The sequence below is a fragment of the Misgurnus anguillicaudatus genome, chromosome 6, assembly GCF_027580225.2.
Source record: "Misgurnus anguillicaudatus chromosome 6, ASM2758022v2, whole genome shotgun sequence".
Lineage (NCBI taxonomy): Eukaryota > Metazoa > Chordata > Actinopteri > Cypriniformes > Cobitidae > Misgurnus > Misgurnus anguillicaudatus.
This window is the reverse complement of record NC_073342.2, coordinates 19140239-19155534: the sequence shown is the minus strand read 5'-3', so window position 1 is coordinate 19155534 and position 15296 is coordinate 19140239. Positions and strand designations below refer to the sequence as shown.

Genomic DNA, 15296 nt, shown 5'->3' with positions numbered 1-15296 from the left:
GCAATAAGGACGGATCTTTACTTAAGGCTATTGGGTCTATTTGATATTGTTCCACAATAATCAAGCTCATCTTCTCTTAATACAGACGAGATTAAGCCATTAGGCTACTGCTCCCCTCGACTCAAATGTACGTGCGGCTAGGGGCAGGACAGATGTTATGTCAACAAGATGGCCGCGGCTAGCGACTTCCGGTGTTTGCGAATAAGCCCTATAACATGCACTGAAACTTTTTATCTTTTAGATTTTTTAATTATAAATAATTCCATGTCAAAGAACCCAAATCCAGTCATAGACACGTTGCGGTAATGAAAATTTTCCCCTTAAATGTGGAAAAAACTACAAAATTGGTTTGTATGATGTCATTTGAAATCATGTGCAAAATAGAACGTGAAGACATGTTTTAATGGTATGCTTCTTATTTTGATACTCTTCCTTTGCATTTACTTTTTTATCAAAATGTTTGACACCTCATAAGTCTAATTTCGCGAGAATCACCCACAGAACATTTTAATTAGATTGCAATGTTTAGGGTACATGTAAACCTGCAAATGGATTAAATTCAGACAAAACATAGCCATTTAAATACAATGAGAAACATGGCAAAAGATAACAAGAGCAAAATGAAATTAAATTGAATTAAACACACTCTGGAGTATACTAATTTAAAAAGGGTAGAAAATACATCAGAGTGAACTGGACACTCACCTGAGGCGTCAATCCGTGGCAAATGTACATAATGGGAATGTTGTCAGAGTCGGGGCCTTGATCCACACACAGATCTGGACTCAGGCTGTTTCTCAACTATACACACACAAACACACACACACACACACAATATGAAGCAAAACATTAGGCCTGTCTCACGTTGCTAAAACACAGAAAAAAATTAATGAATCTCTTTTGCTCTGTCTGCTAATAGCCAATATGTCTGAAAATGCCCTGGAGCTGAGCTTTCCTTTGTTTTCACATTTAAGCTGTTAATTATCCTATTCCACAAAGGAATGCCAATTAGGAAAACAGCTCTGCTGGGTTTAAATTGTGATGAATGAACTAACAAAGGCTCTTTTATATAACTGACACAAAGTAAGAATAACGATTTTCAATTTTACCCTCAACAAAAGAACCTGTGATATTTAGGTTTATCATTTAACAAACATTTATCAAATATCTGGTCAGATAAAAATATTGTGCACAGATTTGCATGCATAGAAAGGTTACAATAGATGAAGGGGGTGACACATCTTACCGCTTCCTCTCCTATTGCTTTAAATATAAAGTTGTTGTGAGACAAGATGAGGATACTTACTACACCGTAAGCGACTGTATCTGTGTAGGTTCTCATTTCTGAATAAATATTCCTCAGGAACCAGCTAAAGGGTTTACATTGGAGTCTCTCTCTCAGTGCCTTCCTCTCTGTGATATCACCGATATCGATCCTGGAATCCTGCAGGATAAACGAAAATTCATTTCAGAATAAGAGAGGATTATTTGTGTCAGTATAAATCAGTCTTTCAGGGTCAAGCTTTAACAGTGAAGTGATGCTATACGCAGCAGTGAAATTGCCATTTTAAGCTGTCATGGTAAGAGTATGTACTGTACGGACGAAAGTAAGAACTCATTAAAAAGTTTTAATGACCAGCCTACGCATAGTAAGACAGAGATATTTTATCATCTCAACACCTGAAATGACCAACATTAAAATAGGAAACCAATATATTTATTAACTTACATTAATGTGTTATTCAATAGATAGCTTTCATATCTTACCATACGATATTTTAGTACCAAGTAATGTTAGGGAGATATAAACTTTTTTTCTAATGAAAAATATGTATTTTTTCCTGCATATTTCTAATAAAAAAATATTTTGGTGGGTCCTAAAATAGATTATATTCGTCTAAGTGTCATAGAATGAAAAGTTTGGAAAGTCCTGTTTAAAAGGGACACTCCACTTTTTTTGAAAATATGCTAATTTTCCAGCTCCCCTAGAGTTAAACATTCGATTCTTGCCGTTTTGGAATCCATTTAGCCGATATCTGGGTCTAGCTGTACCACTTTTAGCATAGCTTAGTACAATCCATTGAATCTGATTAGACCATTAGCATCGCGCAAAAAAATAATCAAAGAATTTGGATATTTTTCCTATTTAAAATTTGACTCTTCTGATATTACGCAGTGCCCAAAAATAGTCCCCTGCTATTGAAAGATACTATGGGGACTATTTTCGGCTGCTGCGTAATAGCATTGCGCCTTCTGCAGCAAAGTCCTTGATTATTACGCCAGAATGAGAGTATAGTTCCTAGCCATATCTGCCTAGAAAATTGCAACTTTTAATTTTCCGTCAGTCTTAATTCACAATGTAACTACAGAAGAGTCAAGTTTTAAAAAGGAAAAAAACGCTTTGATCACTTCTGAGCGCAACGCCAACGGTCCAATAAGACTCAATGGATTGTGCTAAGCTATGCTAAAAGTGGTAGCGCCAGACCCGGAGATCAGCTGAATGGATTCCAAAACGGTAGAGATCAGGTGTTTAACTCTAGGGGAGCTGAAAAATAAGCATATTTCAAAAAAAGTGGAGTGTCCCTTTAAGCGATAACATTATTGACTAGGGGGACTTTAAATCTGTCTTTGGCTCATTTAAAGGGGCAATAAGTAGGATTTACCCCCATCTAGTGGTGGAATTGTATTTTGCATTCAAACGAACAGTGCTTTCTACCGCCTCCCCTTTCCAAATGCGTGTTGGAACTACGGTAGCTGTTATGTAATCGCTGATCTCCAGCTGAGCTCCGTTTCAGCTGGTTCACGTGTTCTGCATGAAAACGCGTTGTGGAAACGAATTGGTAGGCAAGTGCTTTTTGTCCCTCTCTGCTATTATAGTTTATCAATACGGTGGAACGATATGGAAGCCTCCTTGGACTTACCCGCTCAATGTAAATAAAGAGGAGAAATTCTAAGCTTACAAAGAAAAGTCAGATCACTGGCAGAGGTCATTTGACACCAACGAGGACATATTTATGAATAAAGACATTCATTTTGATTAATAAAACACTTAAAATCCTACTTATTGCCCCTTTAAGGTTAGGTACCTGTACTGGAACATTCCAGGCCATGTAAACATGGTCCTTGAAGTCATCCATCCACACCTCCGCCACTCTCAGCGCATTCCTGCGTACGTGAGTTGCCAGATCCTCTGTGTATGGCTTGTGGGCGCGCTCGATGTGAGCTATTCTGGAACAGGGCATCACCTCCACGCTTCCTCCACATAGCCATACCTGATTACAAAAAGTTTAAAATATGTATTTATTAGGTTCCTGGATGTTGTGTTTCCAGTACCTGAAATCAATATGATGCTACAATGCGTTTATTTGATTTTAATAGCTCTGCTTCTTTTAATAACTTCCCAACACTGGAAGCATTGACAAATCAAGCAAAACAAGTCTAAATGTTTTTTTTAAATGTCAAAAACAAATATCCCAAAGATGCTTATGCAAGTTTATTGTAAAAAAGCAAGCTCTTAAAACACTGTTGCAATGAATAGCTCTTTGTTGTATGAAAAATGCTTTGTGGAAAATAGCAGCACTTAAAATCAAGGACACATTTCCTACAACCATCTTCAGATTTACTCAATTGAATACAACTCTTTGGTTTTAAAATCACTGCTCTCCGTTTACTAAACAATGTAGAGGCCTTTTACACCACTCGATAAACAAAATATCAAAAAAAAACTTTTTGAAATCATAAATGGATCATTTAATTCGATTCAACATAATTCCCTGATATGCAGCTGACATTATGAGCAATTTAACAGCTCGAGCACTGCCTGGTGTGTTAGTAAAAAGAAGAGAGGATCAAAAATGCTGTTTTCCTGAAGCACTTTTATGTATTACACGGTCATTCAATGATTTCCTCTGAATTAGAATATGTTATGGCTCAGAATGAAGCGTGCCATTTTTTTTGTGTATGTGTGGGTTCGATTCCATGGGTTTATCCACCCACTGTGCTCCAGCATAGCTTTTTAAACACACACAAATATACACACACTTGCTCGATCGCTATCTCACTCACTCCGGGATGCGCTTTGTAAATCTATCTAATAAATCTTCACATTGGGAATATGTAGGACAAATGTCAGCAGGATAAGCTTCATTCAAACATTCACACCCGGCTCAGAAGTATTTTTATTCCGGTTTGGGAAAGTATAATAATCATCTAGTTGGAAAAGAAATTTCTTATTTTACTTCATAACATTTCATTTACATTAGGTTTTATTTAGATTTAAAGGTGCAGTGTGTATATTTAAGAAGGGTCTCTTGACAGAAATGCAATATAATGTACATACCTATATTATCAGTGGTGTATAAAGACTGCATATAATGAACTATTATGTGTTTATTACAATAATTCACTAATTGATTTATTTATTAAGTGAAACTTGTATATTATATTTATTCATTACACACAAACTGATATATTTTTAATATTTTCAATTAAGAACAGGGATACTATGGTCCTTAAACCAGGAACTGGTAGAACTGTCTGTGCGTGGTGGTTCTTGAAGCACTCCAGCTGCAGTCCATTCTTTGTGAATCTCCACCACATTTTTGAATGGGTTTTATTTTACAATCCCTTCTAGTGTGCAGTTATCCCTATTGCTTGTACACTTTTTTCTACCACATCTTTTCCTTCCCTTCGCCTCTCTATTAAGAGGCCTGTGAACAGCCGGCGTCTTTTGCAATGACCGTTTGTGTCTTGCCCTCCTTGTGCAATGTGTCAATGGTCAACTTTTGGACAACTGTCAAGTCAGCAGTCTTCCCCATGATTGTAGCATACAGAACTAGACTGAGGGACCATTTAAAGGCCTTTGCAGGTGTTTTAAGTTAATTAGCTGATTAGTGTGGCAACAGGTATCTTCAATATTGAACCCTTTCACAATATTCTATTTTCTGAGATACTGAATTTGGGATTTTCCTTAGTTGTCAGTTATAATAATCAAAATTAAAAGAAACAAACATTTGAAATAAATCAGTCTGTGTGTAATGAATTAATATAATATACAAGTTTCACTTTTTGAATGGAATTACTGAAACAAATCAACTTTTTGATGATATTTTAATTATATGACCAGCACCTGTACATGGAAGTCGCTGTCATATTTCTACAGTAGCCCTAAATGGACAAACAGCTCTACAGAGCACGTTTTGTCCCTACTCTATTTTGTCTTAAGGGGGTCGCACACCGGACGTGTAGCTTAGCGCCGCGCTGTTCTAAAAAAATTCGAACACATTGTTTTACATACGCACACCGGCGCCGACAGGCTACGACTCAGGAAGTTGCTCTAATCCCTGTCACGCCACAGAGCGCCACTCAAATAGTTTAACATTAAATAACATCATATTTGTCCCAAATCATTAACGACTAACATTGGCTGCTAACGTATATGTTGCATTTTGAAGTAGACACTATCTGACTAAGCTTGCGCCATTTAATCTGCACTTCTGGTGTACGAGTTGTCATAGATGCGACGTGGCGCGGCGCTGTGCGGCGCGTCTGTGTGCGACCCCCTTTAGACAACAACATGTTTGTCCTGTGGTGGCTACGTGAGTTATCGTAAAAGACGATAACTTGCGTCATTGTTTGTTTACTTACTAGTTTGTAACTTTTACATATCGTTAACATGTACTAATACACACTCACACACCAAAGGGGAAATGTAAACTCTTGAATAAGACCATATAGGTGCTCTATAGTCATTTTGTTGCAACACGGCAACGTTTACATGACAGCGGCCTCCACAGCCATGATCAAGGTGCTGGAACAAAGGCGCATATATACATCTAATGATCATCAAATGTATACATTTAGAGACCCCAGAGCTGTATTTCAACAAGTAACTCGGTTATTCAATAGAAACAAACATGGTAGAAATCACATTTAGTTTGATCATTCACGTCTGTCTGGCTTTAACCGCCATGACTAGTTGGTGGAAATTCAACAGGAAGTGGACAGATGTGCCACTGCTCCTATTTGCCAGTAGAATGACTAATTTGCATAATCATTGACAACAATCCCAATGATCCATGACGGAGCTGTCTGTTCTCCTGAAGCATTAAAAATCATTTCTCGCATTTGCATACAATACCTGCTGGAGAAATTCAGACCCTAATCTGTCCCGCTGAGGAAAATTCTGCAAGCATGAAATGAGAATCAAACTCGCATTATATTGTCTACGGGACAATTTACAACTTGGTCTCTTTCCAATAATACTGCCAAGGGTGATTTAAATTATCCAGGTAATATGGCACCGCAGAAATGATGTTAATCAGTATATTTGTCTTGTTTTCCTATACACCTTTCCTATACAGCTACTTTGTGAAAGAGAAGAAAATTTGAGTAAGATATTAAGGCTTATTGCAGGAAATGTATCTTGAATGCCAATAGGGTCTTGTATTTCCATATAATCTACTCATCTAGTTTTAAAGGGCACCTATTATGCCCATTTTTACAAAATGTAATACAAGTCCCAGGTGTGTCCAAAATATACCCCACAGATCATTTATTATAGCATGTTCAAAATGCCTCTACTTGGGTGGGCGCAAAAACACGTTCTTTTCATCTATGTACTTTTAAAGGATTAGTCCATTTTCTTAAAAAAAAAAATCCAGATAATTTACTCACCATTATGTCATCAAAAATGTTGATGTCTTTTTTGTTATGTTTTTTTAGGAAACATTCCAGGATTTTTCTCATTTTAATGGACTTTAATGAACCCCAACAGTTAACACTTAACACACAACAGTTTTTTTCAACAGGGTTTCAAAAGACTCTTAACTATCCCAAACAAGGCATAAAGGTCTTATCTAGAAAAACAATTGTCATTTTTGACAAGAAAAATAAAAAATATGCACTTTTAAACAACAACTTCTCGTCTATCTCTGGTCCTCTGATGCGCCAGCGCGACCTCACGCAATACGTCATCACGTCAAGAGGTCACGGATGATGTATGCGAAACTCCGCCCCAGTGTTTACAAGTGTGGAGAAAGAGGACCGTTCCGACATTGTTGTATGTGGAATGATACTAATTAATGTCTTTGTGTCAGTTTATTGTTTAAAATGGTCTGCAAATGTGCGTGTCATATATGTAACACGTGACTTTTCTACGTCACTACGCAATTAAGTGAGGTTGCGCTGGTGCATCACAGGACTGAAGATAGATGAGAAGTTGTGGTTTAAAAGTGCATATTTTTATTTTTATTGTCAAAAATGACAATTATTTCACTAGACTCGTTTAGAGTCTTTTGAAACTCCGCTGAAAAAAACTGTTAAGTGTTGAATAAAATGTGAAGTGTTGGGGTCCATTAAAGTACATTAAAATGAGAAAAATCCTGAAATGTTTTCCTCAAAAAACATAATTTCTTCTCGACTGAACAAAGAAAGACAACATTTTGGATGACATGGTGGTGAGTAAATTATCTGGATTAAAAAAAAAAAAATGGACTAATCCTTTAAATGCAAATGAGCTACCTTACTGAAAGAGACATTGAGCGTTTTAAGGTAAAAAATCTGATCTGATTCCTGTAAATACAGTCTAAGACAATAGTATCTCACTTTTGAAATACGGCAGACAGCGTACAACACGCTAAGGGCAGAGACTGTATTAATGCAGGACTTTCAGTCAGTGTCCGTGGCCTTTATCAGTGTGACATCACATTAACAAGAGAATCAAGGGATTAAAATAAAGGAGTGGGTGGATTTTTTCATTGTGTTGAAAACACACATTTATGTCCAAACACTCTGTAAAAGTGGATTTTGCATAATAGGTGCCCTTTAAAGATTAACTAAACCCCTGGACAGAGCCTGACTCCACCCACTGGCAATATTTGAAAAATGCAAGAAAAGTGGGCAGAGGGGACAAACTAAGCTGGGTGGGTGAGATTGTAACAAGGGTGTGGTGAGCTTGAACCTGCTTACGTCACAACATATTTTTTGGACCCAACATCCAATAGGAAAATTCAACTGCAGTAGCCACCGTTCAACCTGAAGAGGGCAGCACTCGTATTTACACCATATATTGTAGTATTGAAACACTTTATATCCAAATGTCAACAAACTTACTAAAATCAATGAACAGCACTAAGAAAGCCCCATTCCTACAGATCATTAACAAAAAAAGTTGGTTTAGGGTTTAGTTACTCTTTAAAGGTGCAGTGTGTAGATTTTAGCGGCATCTAGCAGTGAGACTGTGAATTGCAACCAACGGCCCAGTCCACCATTCATCGAAACGCATAGAGAAGCTACGGTAGCTGCCAAAGGACAAACATGTTGTTGTACAGTAGTGATCAAACGGGTTCTGTGCAGTAGTTTGTCCGTTTAGGGCTACTGTAGAAACATGGCGGCACAAAACGATGACTTCCATGTAAGGGGACCCGCAGTGTATGTAGATAAAAATGGCTCATTCCAAGGTAATAAACACATAACAGTTCATTATGTAAGGTCTTTGATAATGTAGTTTATATAATATAATGTATATTATATTGCATTTCTATCAAGAGATCCTTCTAAAAGTTACACACTGCACCTTTAAGTATGTTTAGATATTTAGGACAACAAGATGCTCTTGTCCCCAAAGGGCCATTACTGACAGAGCCATTGGCTTTAACCTGAAACAAACCTGACTTTCTACAGCAATAGATGGTGAATAAATCCATGATGACATCTGACATGATCGACAGAGATTTTTTTGATACATAAAGCCCATTAGCAAAGTCTAAGAATAGATGTGCACAGATGCTTTGACCTTTCGGTGAGCATGAACCCTGTTAAAGTGAAAAAATACCTCCAGTCAACACAACGCCAATGGGGTGAACAAAATTACACATTTTCTTCTGCTTCTCTGCCTCTGGCTTGTGTCTGACTGACACTGTGATATCACATAAAGAGGTCTATCAACAGAGCAGTGGCCTTGTGGTCTGATTTTGTGATCTGATGTGTTAAGCATGTGAAAGACCTTCTCCGAATATTAATAAAAATGGCAAAATAGTTATTGATGCATCAGGGTTGCATTTGCTTTGGTTAAAAACCCATACAAACCTATAGATCAACAAAAAACAACTTGCAAACATTGGGCTTTGTTCTGTCACACTTTGGGATCACTGAACTGCAGGACTGCTACATTTGTGCAATGTTGCATTTCCAACCTCGGAGGAACTCATAGGATAAGAGAGCTGTAGACATGCAGCTGTACGAACAGATGTTAACAGCCATTAGCTCCTTACAGTATTAAATCTCGCTGCACATATGGACCCTGCCACATTGTAAGACTTCTTAATTTTTTCATCGAGACCCATGTTAGTGGGGAACAAATCACAATGCATGCCTCTGTGGTTTTTGTATTTCATCTACTTGGTATTGTCAAGGTGAACCCATCGCAGAGGCTAAATGGTGGACGTGCGCAAAGCGGTGCCTGGGCTTGGATTCATGTTGTTGGAGTCTAATTACAGTGCCTGTGGGTGTGATGAGAGACGACAGAGGTCTTAATGGGTCTCCGTACAACTTTAATAGTCAGAGGTTGGGACCCCACCGTTAAGCGAGATGCCTGTTTGGCAGGTTATTATTAGCAAGCTTTAGAGACCCACACACGCAGGTCTATCTGTGATGGGGGTAGGAAATTTCCTGAAATTTTACTTTATACCATATGTCAAAGCATTGTTATCAGTGATGCATGCCTACAGTATCGATAGACTTTCCCCAAAGATATTTAACCTTCTGCAGCTTTGCACTACTCTTAGACCTCTTAGGTAATGTTGACATTTCTTACCCTGATTCCCAGTTCCACGTTTTCCCCTCCATAAACTTCCATTCCTTCATCCAGGAGACCAATTTCCTCAAAATACTTCCTATCCACTACAAAGCAACCAATCAGGGCAGGGCTTCTAGTAAAACAGAAGAGATACACAGGGATTGCAACACATTTATGTTTATGCATTTGGTAGATACATTCAGACCATTTTTGTTATACATTTTTATTCGTAGTATTTTTGTTTAATCTGAACCCCTAATGTTTGCAGTGTTACTGGGATGCTTTACCAACTGAGCTACAGGAACGTGAACAGTTATGCTGCGTTCACACCAGCCGCGGTAGAGACTCGCAGCGATAGCGTGTTTTTGCTGCCTGTACCGCGTCTGGTGTGAACGCATATATATATATATATATATATATATATATATATATATATATATATATATATATATATATATATATATATATATATATATATATATATATATATATATATATATATATATATATATATATATATATATATATATGTTTTCTTAACTGTTTCTCAATGTACTTTCTAGTCGGTTGGTCACTTTGATGCTAAATGGGGAACATTACAGTACAGATACAATTAAACGTTTATATAACTATTTAGCACTGGCATCTTTATTTTGCTTGAATACCTGATCGGTGCGGTTTGATTCTTCTGTGTCCACCAGGATTTGGGAGGGTTCAGGTATCTACACCAGAGTTCCCAGTCAAAGCCTTGAGCAGAGAGAGGATACTCTTCAATCTCAAAGGTGTCATATTTGATGTTGTCGAATGAAGGAGAGATGACTCTGGTTCTGTCCTCTTTAATTCTGTGAAGGATTGGTTCAGCCCTTAAATCAATATAAAAGGAAAAATGTTGTGAAACAATTGCTTATTAAAACTGATCAATGTTTTTTATAGCTTTCCATAACGCTGTCATTCACAACCCATTGATGAAAAATTAACTGTCAGGTGCTTTAAAGAGACATTCAAGAGAAACATTTGATTCTTTTTGGAATCCATATAGCTGATCTGCAGGTCTGGCGGTACCACTTTTAGCATAGCTAAGCATAATCCATTGTATCTGATTAGACCATTAGCATTGGGCTAAAAAATAACCAAAGAGCTTCAATATTTTTTCTATTTAAAACTTGACTCTTCTGTAGTTACATCGTGTACTAAGACTGACGGAAAATTAAAAGTTGTGATTTTCTAGGCAGATATGGCTAGGAACTATACTCTCATTCTGGGGTAACAATCAGGGACTTTACTGCCGTAACATGGCTGCAGCAGGTGTAGTGATATTACGCAGCGCCTGAAAATAGTCCCCTTGGTTACTTTCAATAGCAGGGGACTATTTTCAGGTGCTGCGTAATATCATTGCGCCTTCTGCATCCATGTTACAGTAGTAAAGTCCTTGATTATTACGCTGGAATGAGAGTATAGTTCCTAGCCATATCTGCCTAGAAAATCACACCTATAATTTTCCATCGGTCTTAGTACACAATGTAACTTCAGAAGAGTAAATAGGAAAAATATCAAAACTCTTTGGGTATTTTTAGCGCAATGCTAATGGTCTAATCAGATTCAATGAATTATGCTAAGCTATGCTAAAAGTGGTACTGCCACACCCGGAGATCCGCTGAATAGATTCCAAAACTGTAAAAATCAAATGTTTAACTCTAGAGGAGCTGGAAAATGATATTTTCAAAAAAAGTGGAGTGTCCCTTTAAATAACCATATCTAAAGTTATGTGAACATTAACAAACATTTTGAACTCAACAAATATCCACAGGCAAGCTAAAGGTTTACGATCCTTTTCATAAAAACTGCATAAGCCACAGTGTTCCCTGTGCTCTGAAGTAAAACTTCAGCATGTGTCCATGAACTGATGGTAGACTTTTTGAATATTAAGCAGGTATAAGAGACACTCTGGATGCTCTCCAAGCCCTTTAGAGTTGTGGGGGTTCAGTATGTTATACAGAGAATAATTAACAGGTATCTGATTTGACAGCTACACAGGATACATTAATTACAATAGACAGGTACTTTTGCTCATATTTCTGCACTAACAAGCACATGAAATTAAAGTCTATAGGAAGAATGGGCTATTATTTCAAAGTATCCATCCATATTATCAGACTCAAATATATGTGTTTGTGTGTGTATGTTAAAAAAAAGTGTTAGTGTTAGGAAAGTGTTATTGCTCACAGGTTTACTCTTAGTAAAAAGGACATTCTGAAAGTTTGTGCAACAGTGAGAAAATTGGCAAAATAATTAGGAAAATGAAAAAAGAGTTTTTAATTTTATTCGACTTCACCCAAGAATTTTCCTTTCAGTGCATCCCTATTTCATAAAGCAGAACTAAGCTCTAAAAGACGTCCAATTGTCCACCCAACTGTCCTTCTTACCATCCTACGCTGAACTCCACATGGGCATCAAACAGGGCGACGATGGGGGCGGTGGCCACCCTCCAGCCACTGACACGAGAGCGAATCAAACCCTCCTGTTTGTCATGCCGGACCACTTTAATGAAGTCCGGCCGCTGCTGGTTGGTTTCCTCCACGAATCTCTGGAGGTTTTCTCTTAGCTCGGCTTTGAGTGGACACAATGGAAAAAAGAGATCAGTCGATCAGTCTCTTCAAACAACACATACATTTACACCTCATACCTGCTGTGGCAACATCACCTTTTTGACCTCTGGGAAGTTTCTGTACTCGAAGTGTGAAGACCCCAGTGGGATGCGTGCCGGACTTTTATTACATTGCAATCAAAATTCGTGACCTCGTGATCTATGGGAAATGCACCAATTTTACAGGCTCTCATATCTGTCAGCAGTCTATGATATTTGAAGTCTCTTTCCTGTTTGCTGCCTGGTTTACTCTTCACCCATCTGCCTCCTGTGTTGTTAGTTTTTATTAGAGAGACAGTCATCACCCTGTCTTACCATGGCAACCGGATGGTGTGACGTGAGGGCAATGTCAATCTGTTGGAGAATTAAATGTCTGGACCTTTCTACCTTACATTAAACCCCCGACTACAGCACACACAGTGGAAAGGTCACGGCAGCATTATAACCACTATGAAGTCCTTCTTTTAGAAAACCAAAGACTGAGAACAAATAAACGGCTTTACTTGGTGATTTAAAATGACCAGCGAGCTTCACTGTGCACATCCAACACATAAAACACTAACATGCTAAATCATGAATGCATTAAATTAATCTGTATTTATACTAATAGATTTGGCATAACTTACATTTGGGCCATGCACTTCTCAAAGCACAGCAAATATAGTCCATGCCTGCAGCTCAGTTTTGGCCTATAATCCCTTTTATACAGATTAAATCTTTCATTTTTTTTGACAAATGAGTGTTCGTGTAGCTCAGTGGTAGAGCTTTGTCTTAGCAGCCCAAACGGTTGTGGGTTCAATCCCAGGAAACGCACAGTGACACAATGAATATCTTGCAGAAGCTAAACCACATAAAACATTACCGCATACCGCATGCATATCTGCTTCCCACAATCCCCTGGTGTTATCATGCTACAGGGCCTCAGGACGAACTTCCACACAAATCCACATTCACATGTATTATTCATATTTAAGTGTCATAAAGCATCAATCCCCACTGAAGGAGCTCCCATACGTCCTTATGAAATAAAAAACAGCACTGGGACGGAAACATCATTTTACCGTTGTTGCTGTTGTCATCGACGAGGATGATCTCCTTCAGCAGATAGGGGGGCGTCCGATGGATGGCGGAATGAACGGAACGCAGAATGACAGACAACGCTTCGTTCACAAAGATGAAGATGATGCTGACTTGCGGTAGACTGGAGGGGTACGAGATGTTTCTGCACCTGGAGGCGGAAGAGCCATAAACAGAGTTACATATCACATATTTATTATAATCCTAAAGGAATGATGCATAGGATTCATGTTGAAGTTATTGCAAGTTATGCTATTAAATAGCAATATAAAAAAAATAGGAATTTCAGTTTATTACACATTCCTATGAGATGTTTTTTTTTTTACTATTGCTAGGGAATGAGAAAAGCATCACATTTCGGTGATTCTCACGAAATTAGACTTGAGGTGTCATGAAACATTTTGACAATAAAAGTAAATGCTATCAAAATAAGAAGCATCCAGTTACAAACATCTCTTTATGTACTATTTTGCACATTTTCAAATGACATCATACAAACCAATTTTGTTGTTTTTTCCACATTTAAAGGGAAAATTTTCATTACCGCAACGTGTCCATGACTGTATTTGAGATCTTTGACATAGAAATATTTATAATTAAAAAATCTAAAAAATAAAAAGCTTCAGTGCATGTTATACTATAAACATTTACAGTAAAGAAACATGTGGTATTTGGTGATCATTGGTAAATGTAGAGACAAAATTAAGGAATATAAATGTGTCCAAGAAAAATGTTCTCATCCTGCAACAATTTTCAACCATTGTTTAAGCCCTCAAGAAACTAACATTTTCAAAAACAAAAAAAATGTTGGAAGGGACATAATTGACTGTGACACTCAAGATGGCTACCAGGTAAGCAGTTCTTATTTTTTCTCTCCAGATAAAAGTAAAACATTTTTTTGTCATAGTACCTAGACAACTTTTTAGTTCTCATTACCGAAACATGAGTTTGTAAATGCATATATTTAATGTAATATCATGTTGCGGTAATGATAATTTTTAGTAATGACAATCTAAAAAAATTAAAATAATTCTATAGGAAATATTTTTTAAATCCTCTAAAAAATAATAGTTATAGTTAGTTAATAACTTAGTAACTTAATCTTATATGTGCAAAAAAAATTAATGGCTTTTTCAAAAAATCTGATGCTGTACACCTTCTAAATCTGGATTTCGTGACAATCACCCATTACTTGTGCTAACAGCTGTCTATAAAAGCTTCTGGGCACCATCCCAAAAATCTTGAATTCTGCGTTAATTAGAAAAATCGGAATGATAATTTGTAAAGAAAATTTAGACTGCAGTCTCCACATCTCTAATCGAATCTTTCTGTTCACTATAACAAGCATGGTGATGAAAGAAAATCAATATTTCTAAAATAACACTGTGTGCAGATATTAGTCATGGATAAGATGTGAGCGAAGAAGAAAGAGAGAGATTTAGAGTGCCGAATAATTCATTTACCCATCAGGCCTGAGGTCAGGAATCACTCTGTCCAGAGACAGCCTGTCGCTGAGGTAAGCGTTGTACCCGTAGTACTGGAACTTCTTCAGGGCTACTTTACGGCTCTCCGGTCCGAGGTCGCGACCCCAGTGGGCAAAAAGAGAGTCTGAGAGAGACAGGTCAGCTGTGTCGTCCCCGTCCTTCAGAGGTTTTTCTGGAAACACAGCAAGAAAATGTATGTAGGTTTGTCTTTACCTTACTAACACTGTGTTCCTGTGAACAACATAACTATATAAACATATTTTTTAAGGAGTCTTATTGTGCTACACCCTATAGG

General features: G+C 37.5%; 1 protein-coding gene across 1 annotated transcript in view; it reads right to left on the bottom strand.

Moving 5' to 3' along the window:
• Positions 1-15296, bottom strand: part of galnt18a (UDP-N-acetyl-alpha-D-galactosamine:polypeptide N-acetylgalactosaminyltransferase 18a) — a 99713-nt gene that overhangs the window by 40366 nt on the left and 44051 nt on the right. Inside the window, exons 2-9 of the mRNA XM_055192123.2 lie at positions 14981-15173; positions 13502-13668; positions 12220-12403; positions 10462-10659; positions 9815-9929; positions 3087-3272; positions 1307-1444; positions 706-801 (exon numbers count right to left, since the gene is read on the bottom strand). Coding sequence (XP_055048098.2) covers positions 706-801; positions 1307-1444; positions 3087-3272; positions 9815-9929; positions 10462-10659; positions 12220-12403; positions 13502-13668; positions 14981-15173 — 1277 coding nt within the window. The remainder of the gene's footprint in view (positions 1-705; positions 802-1306; positions 1445-3086; positions 3273-9814; positions 9930-10461; positions 10660-12219; positions 12404-13501; positions 13669-14980; positions 15174-15296) is intronic.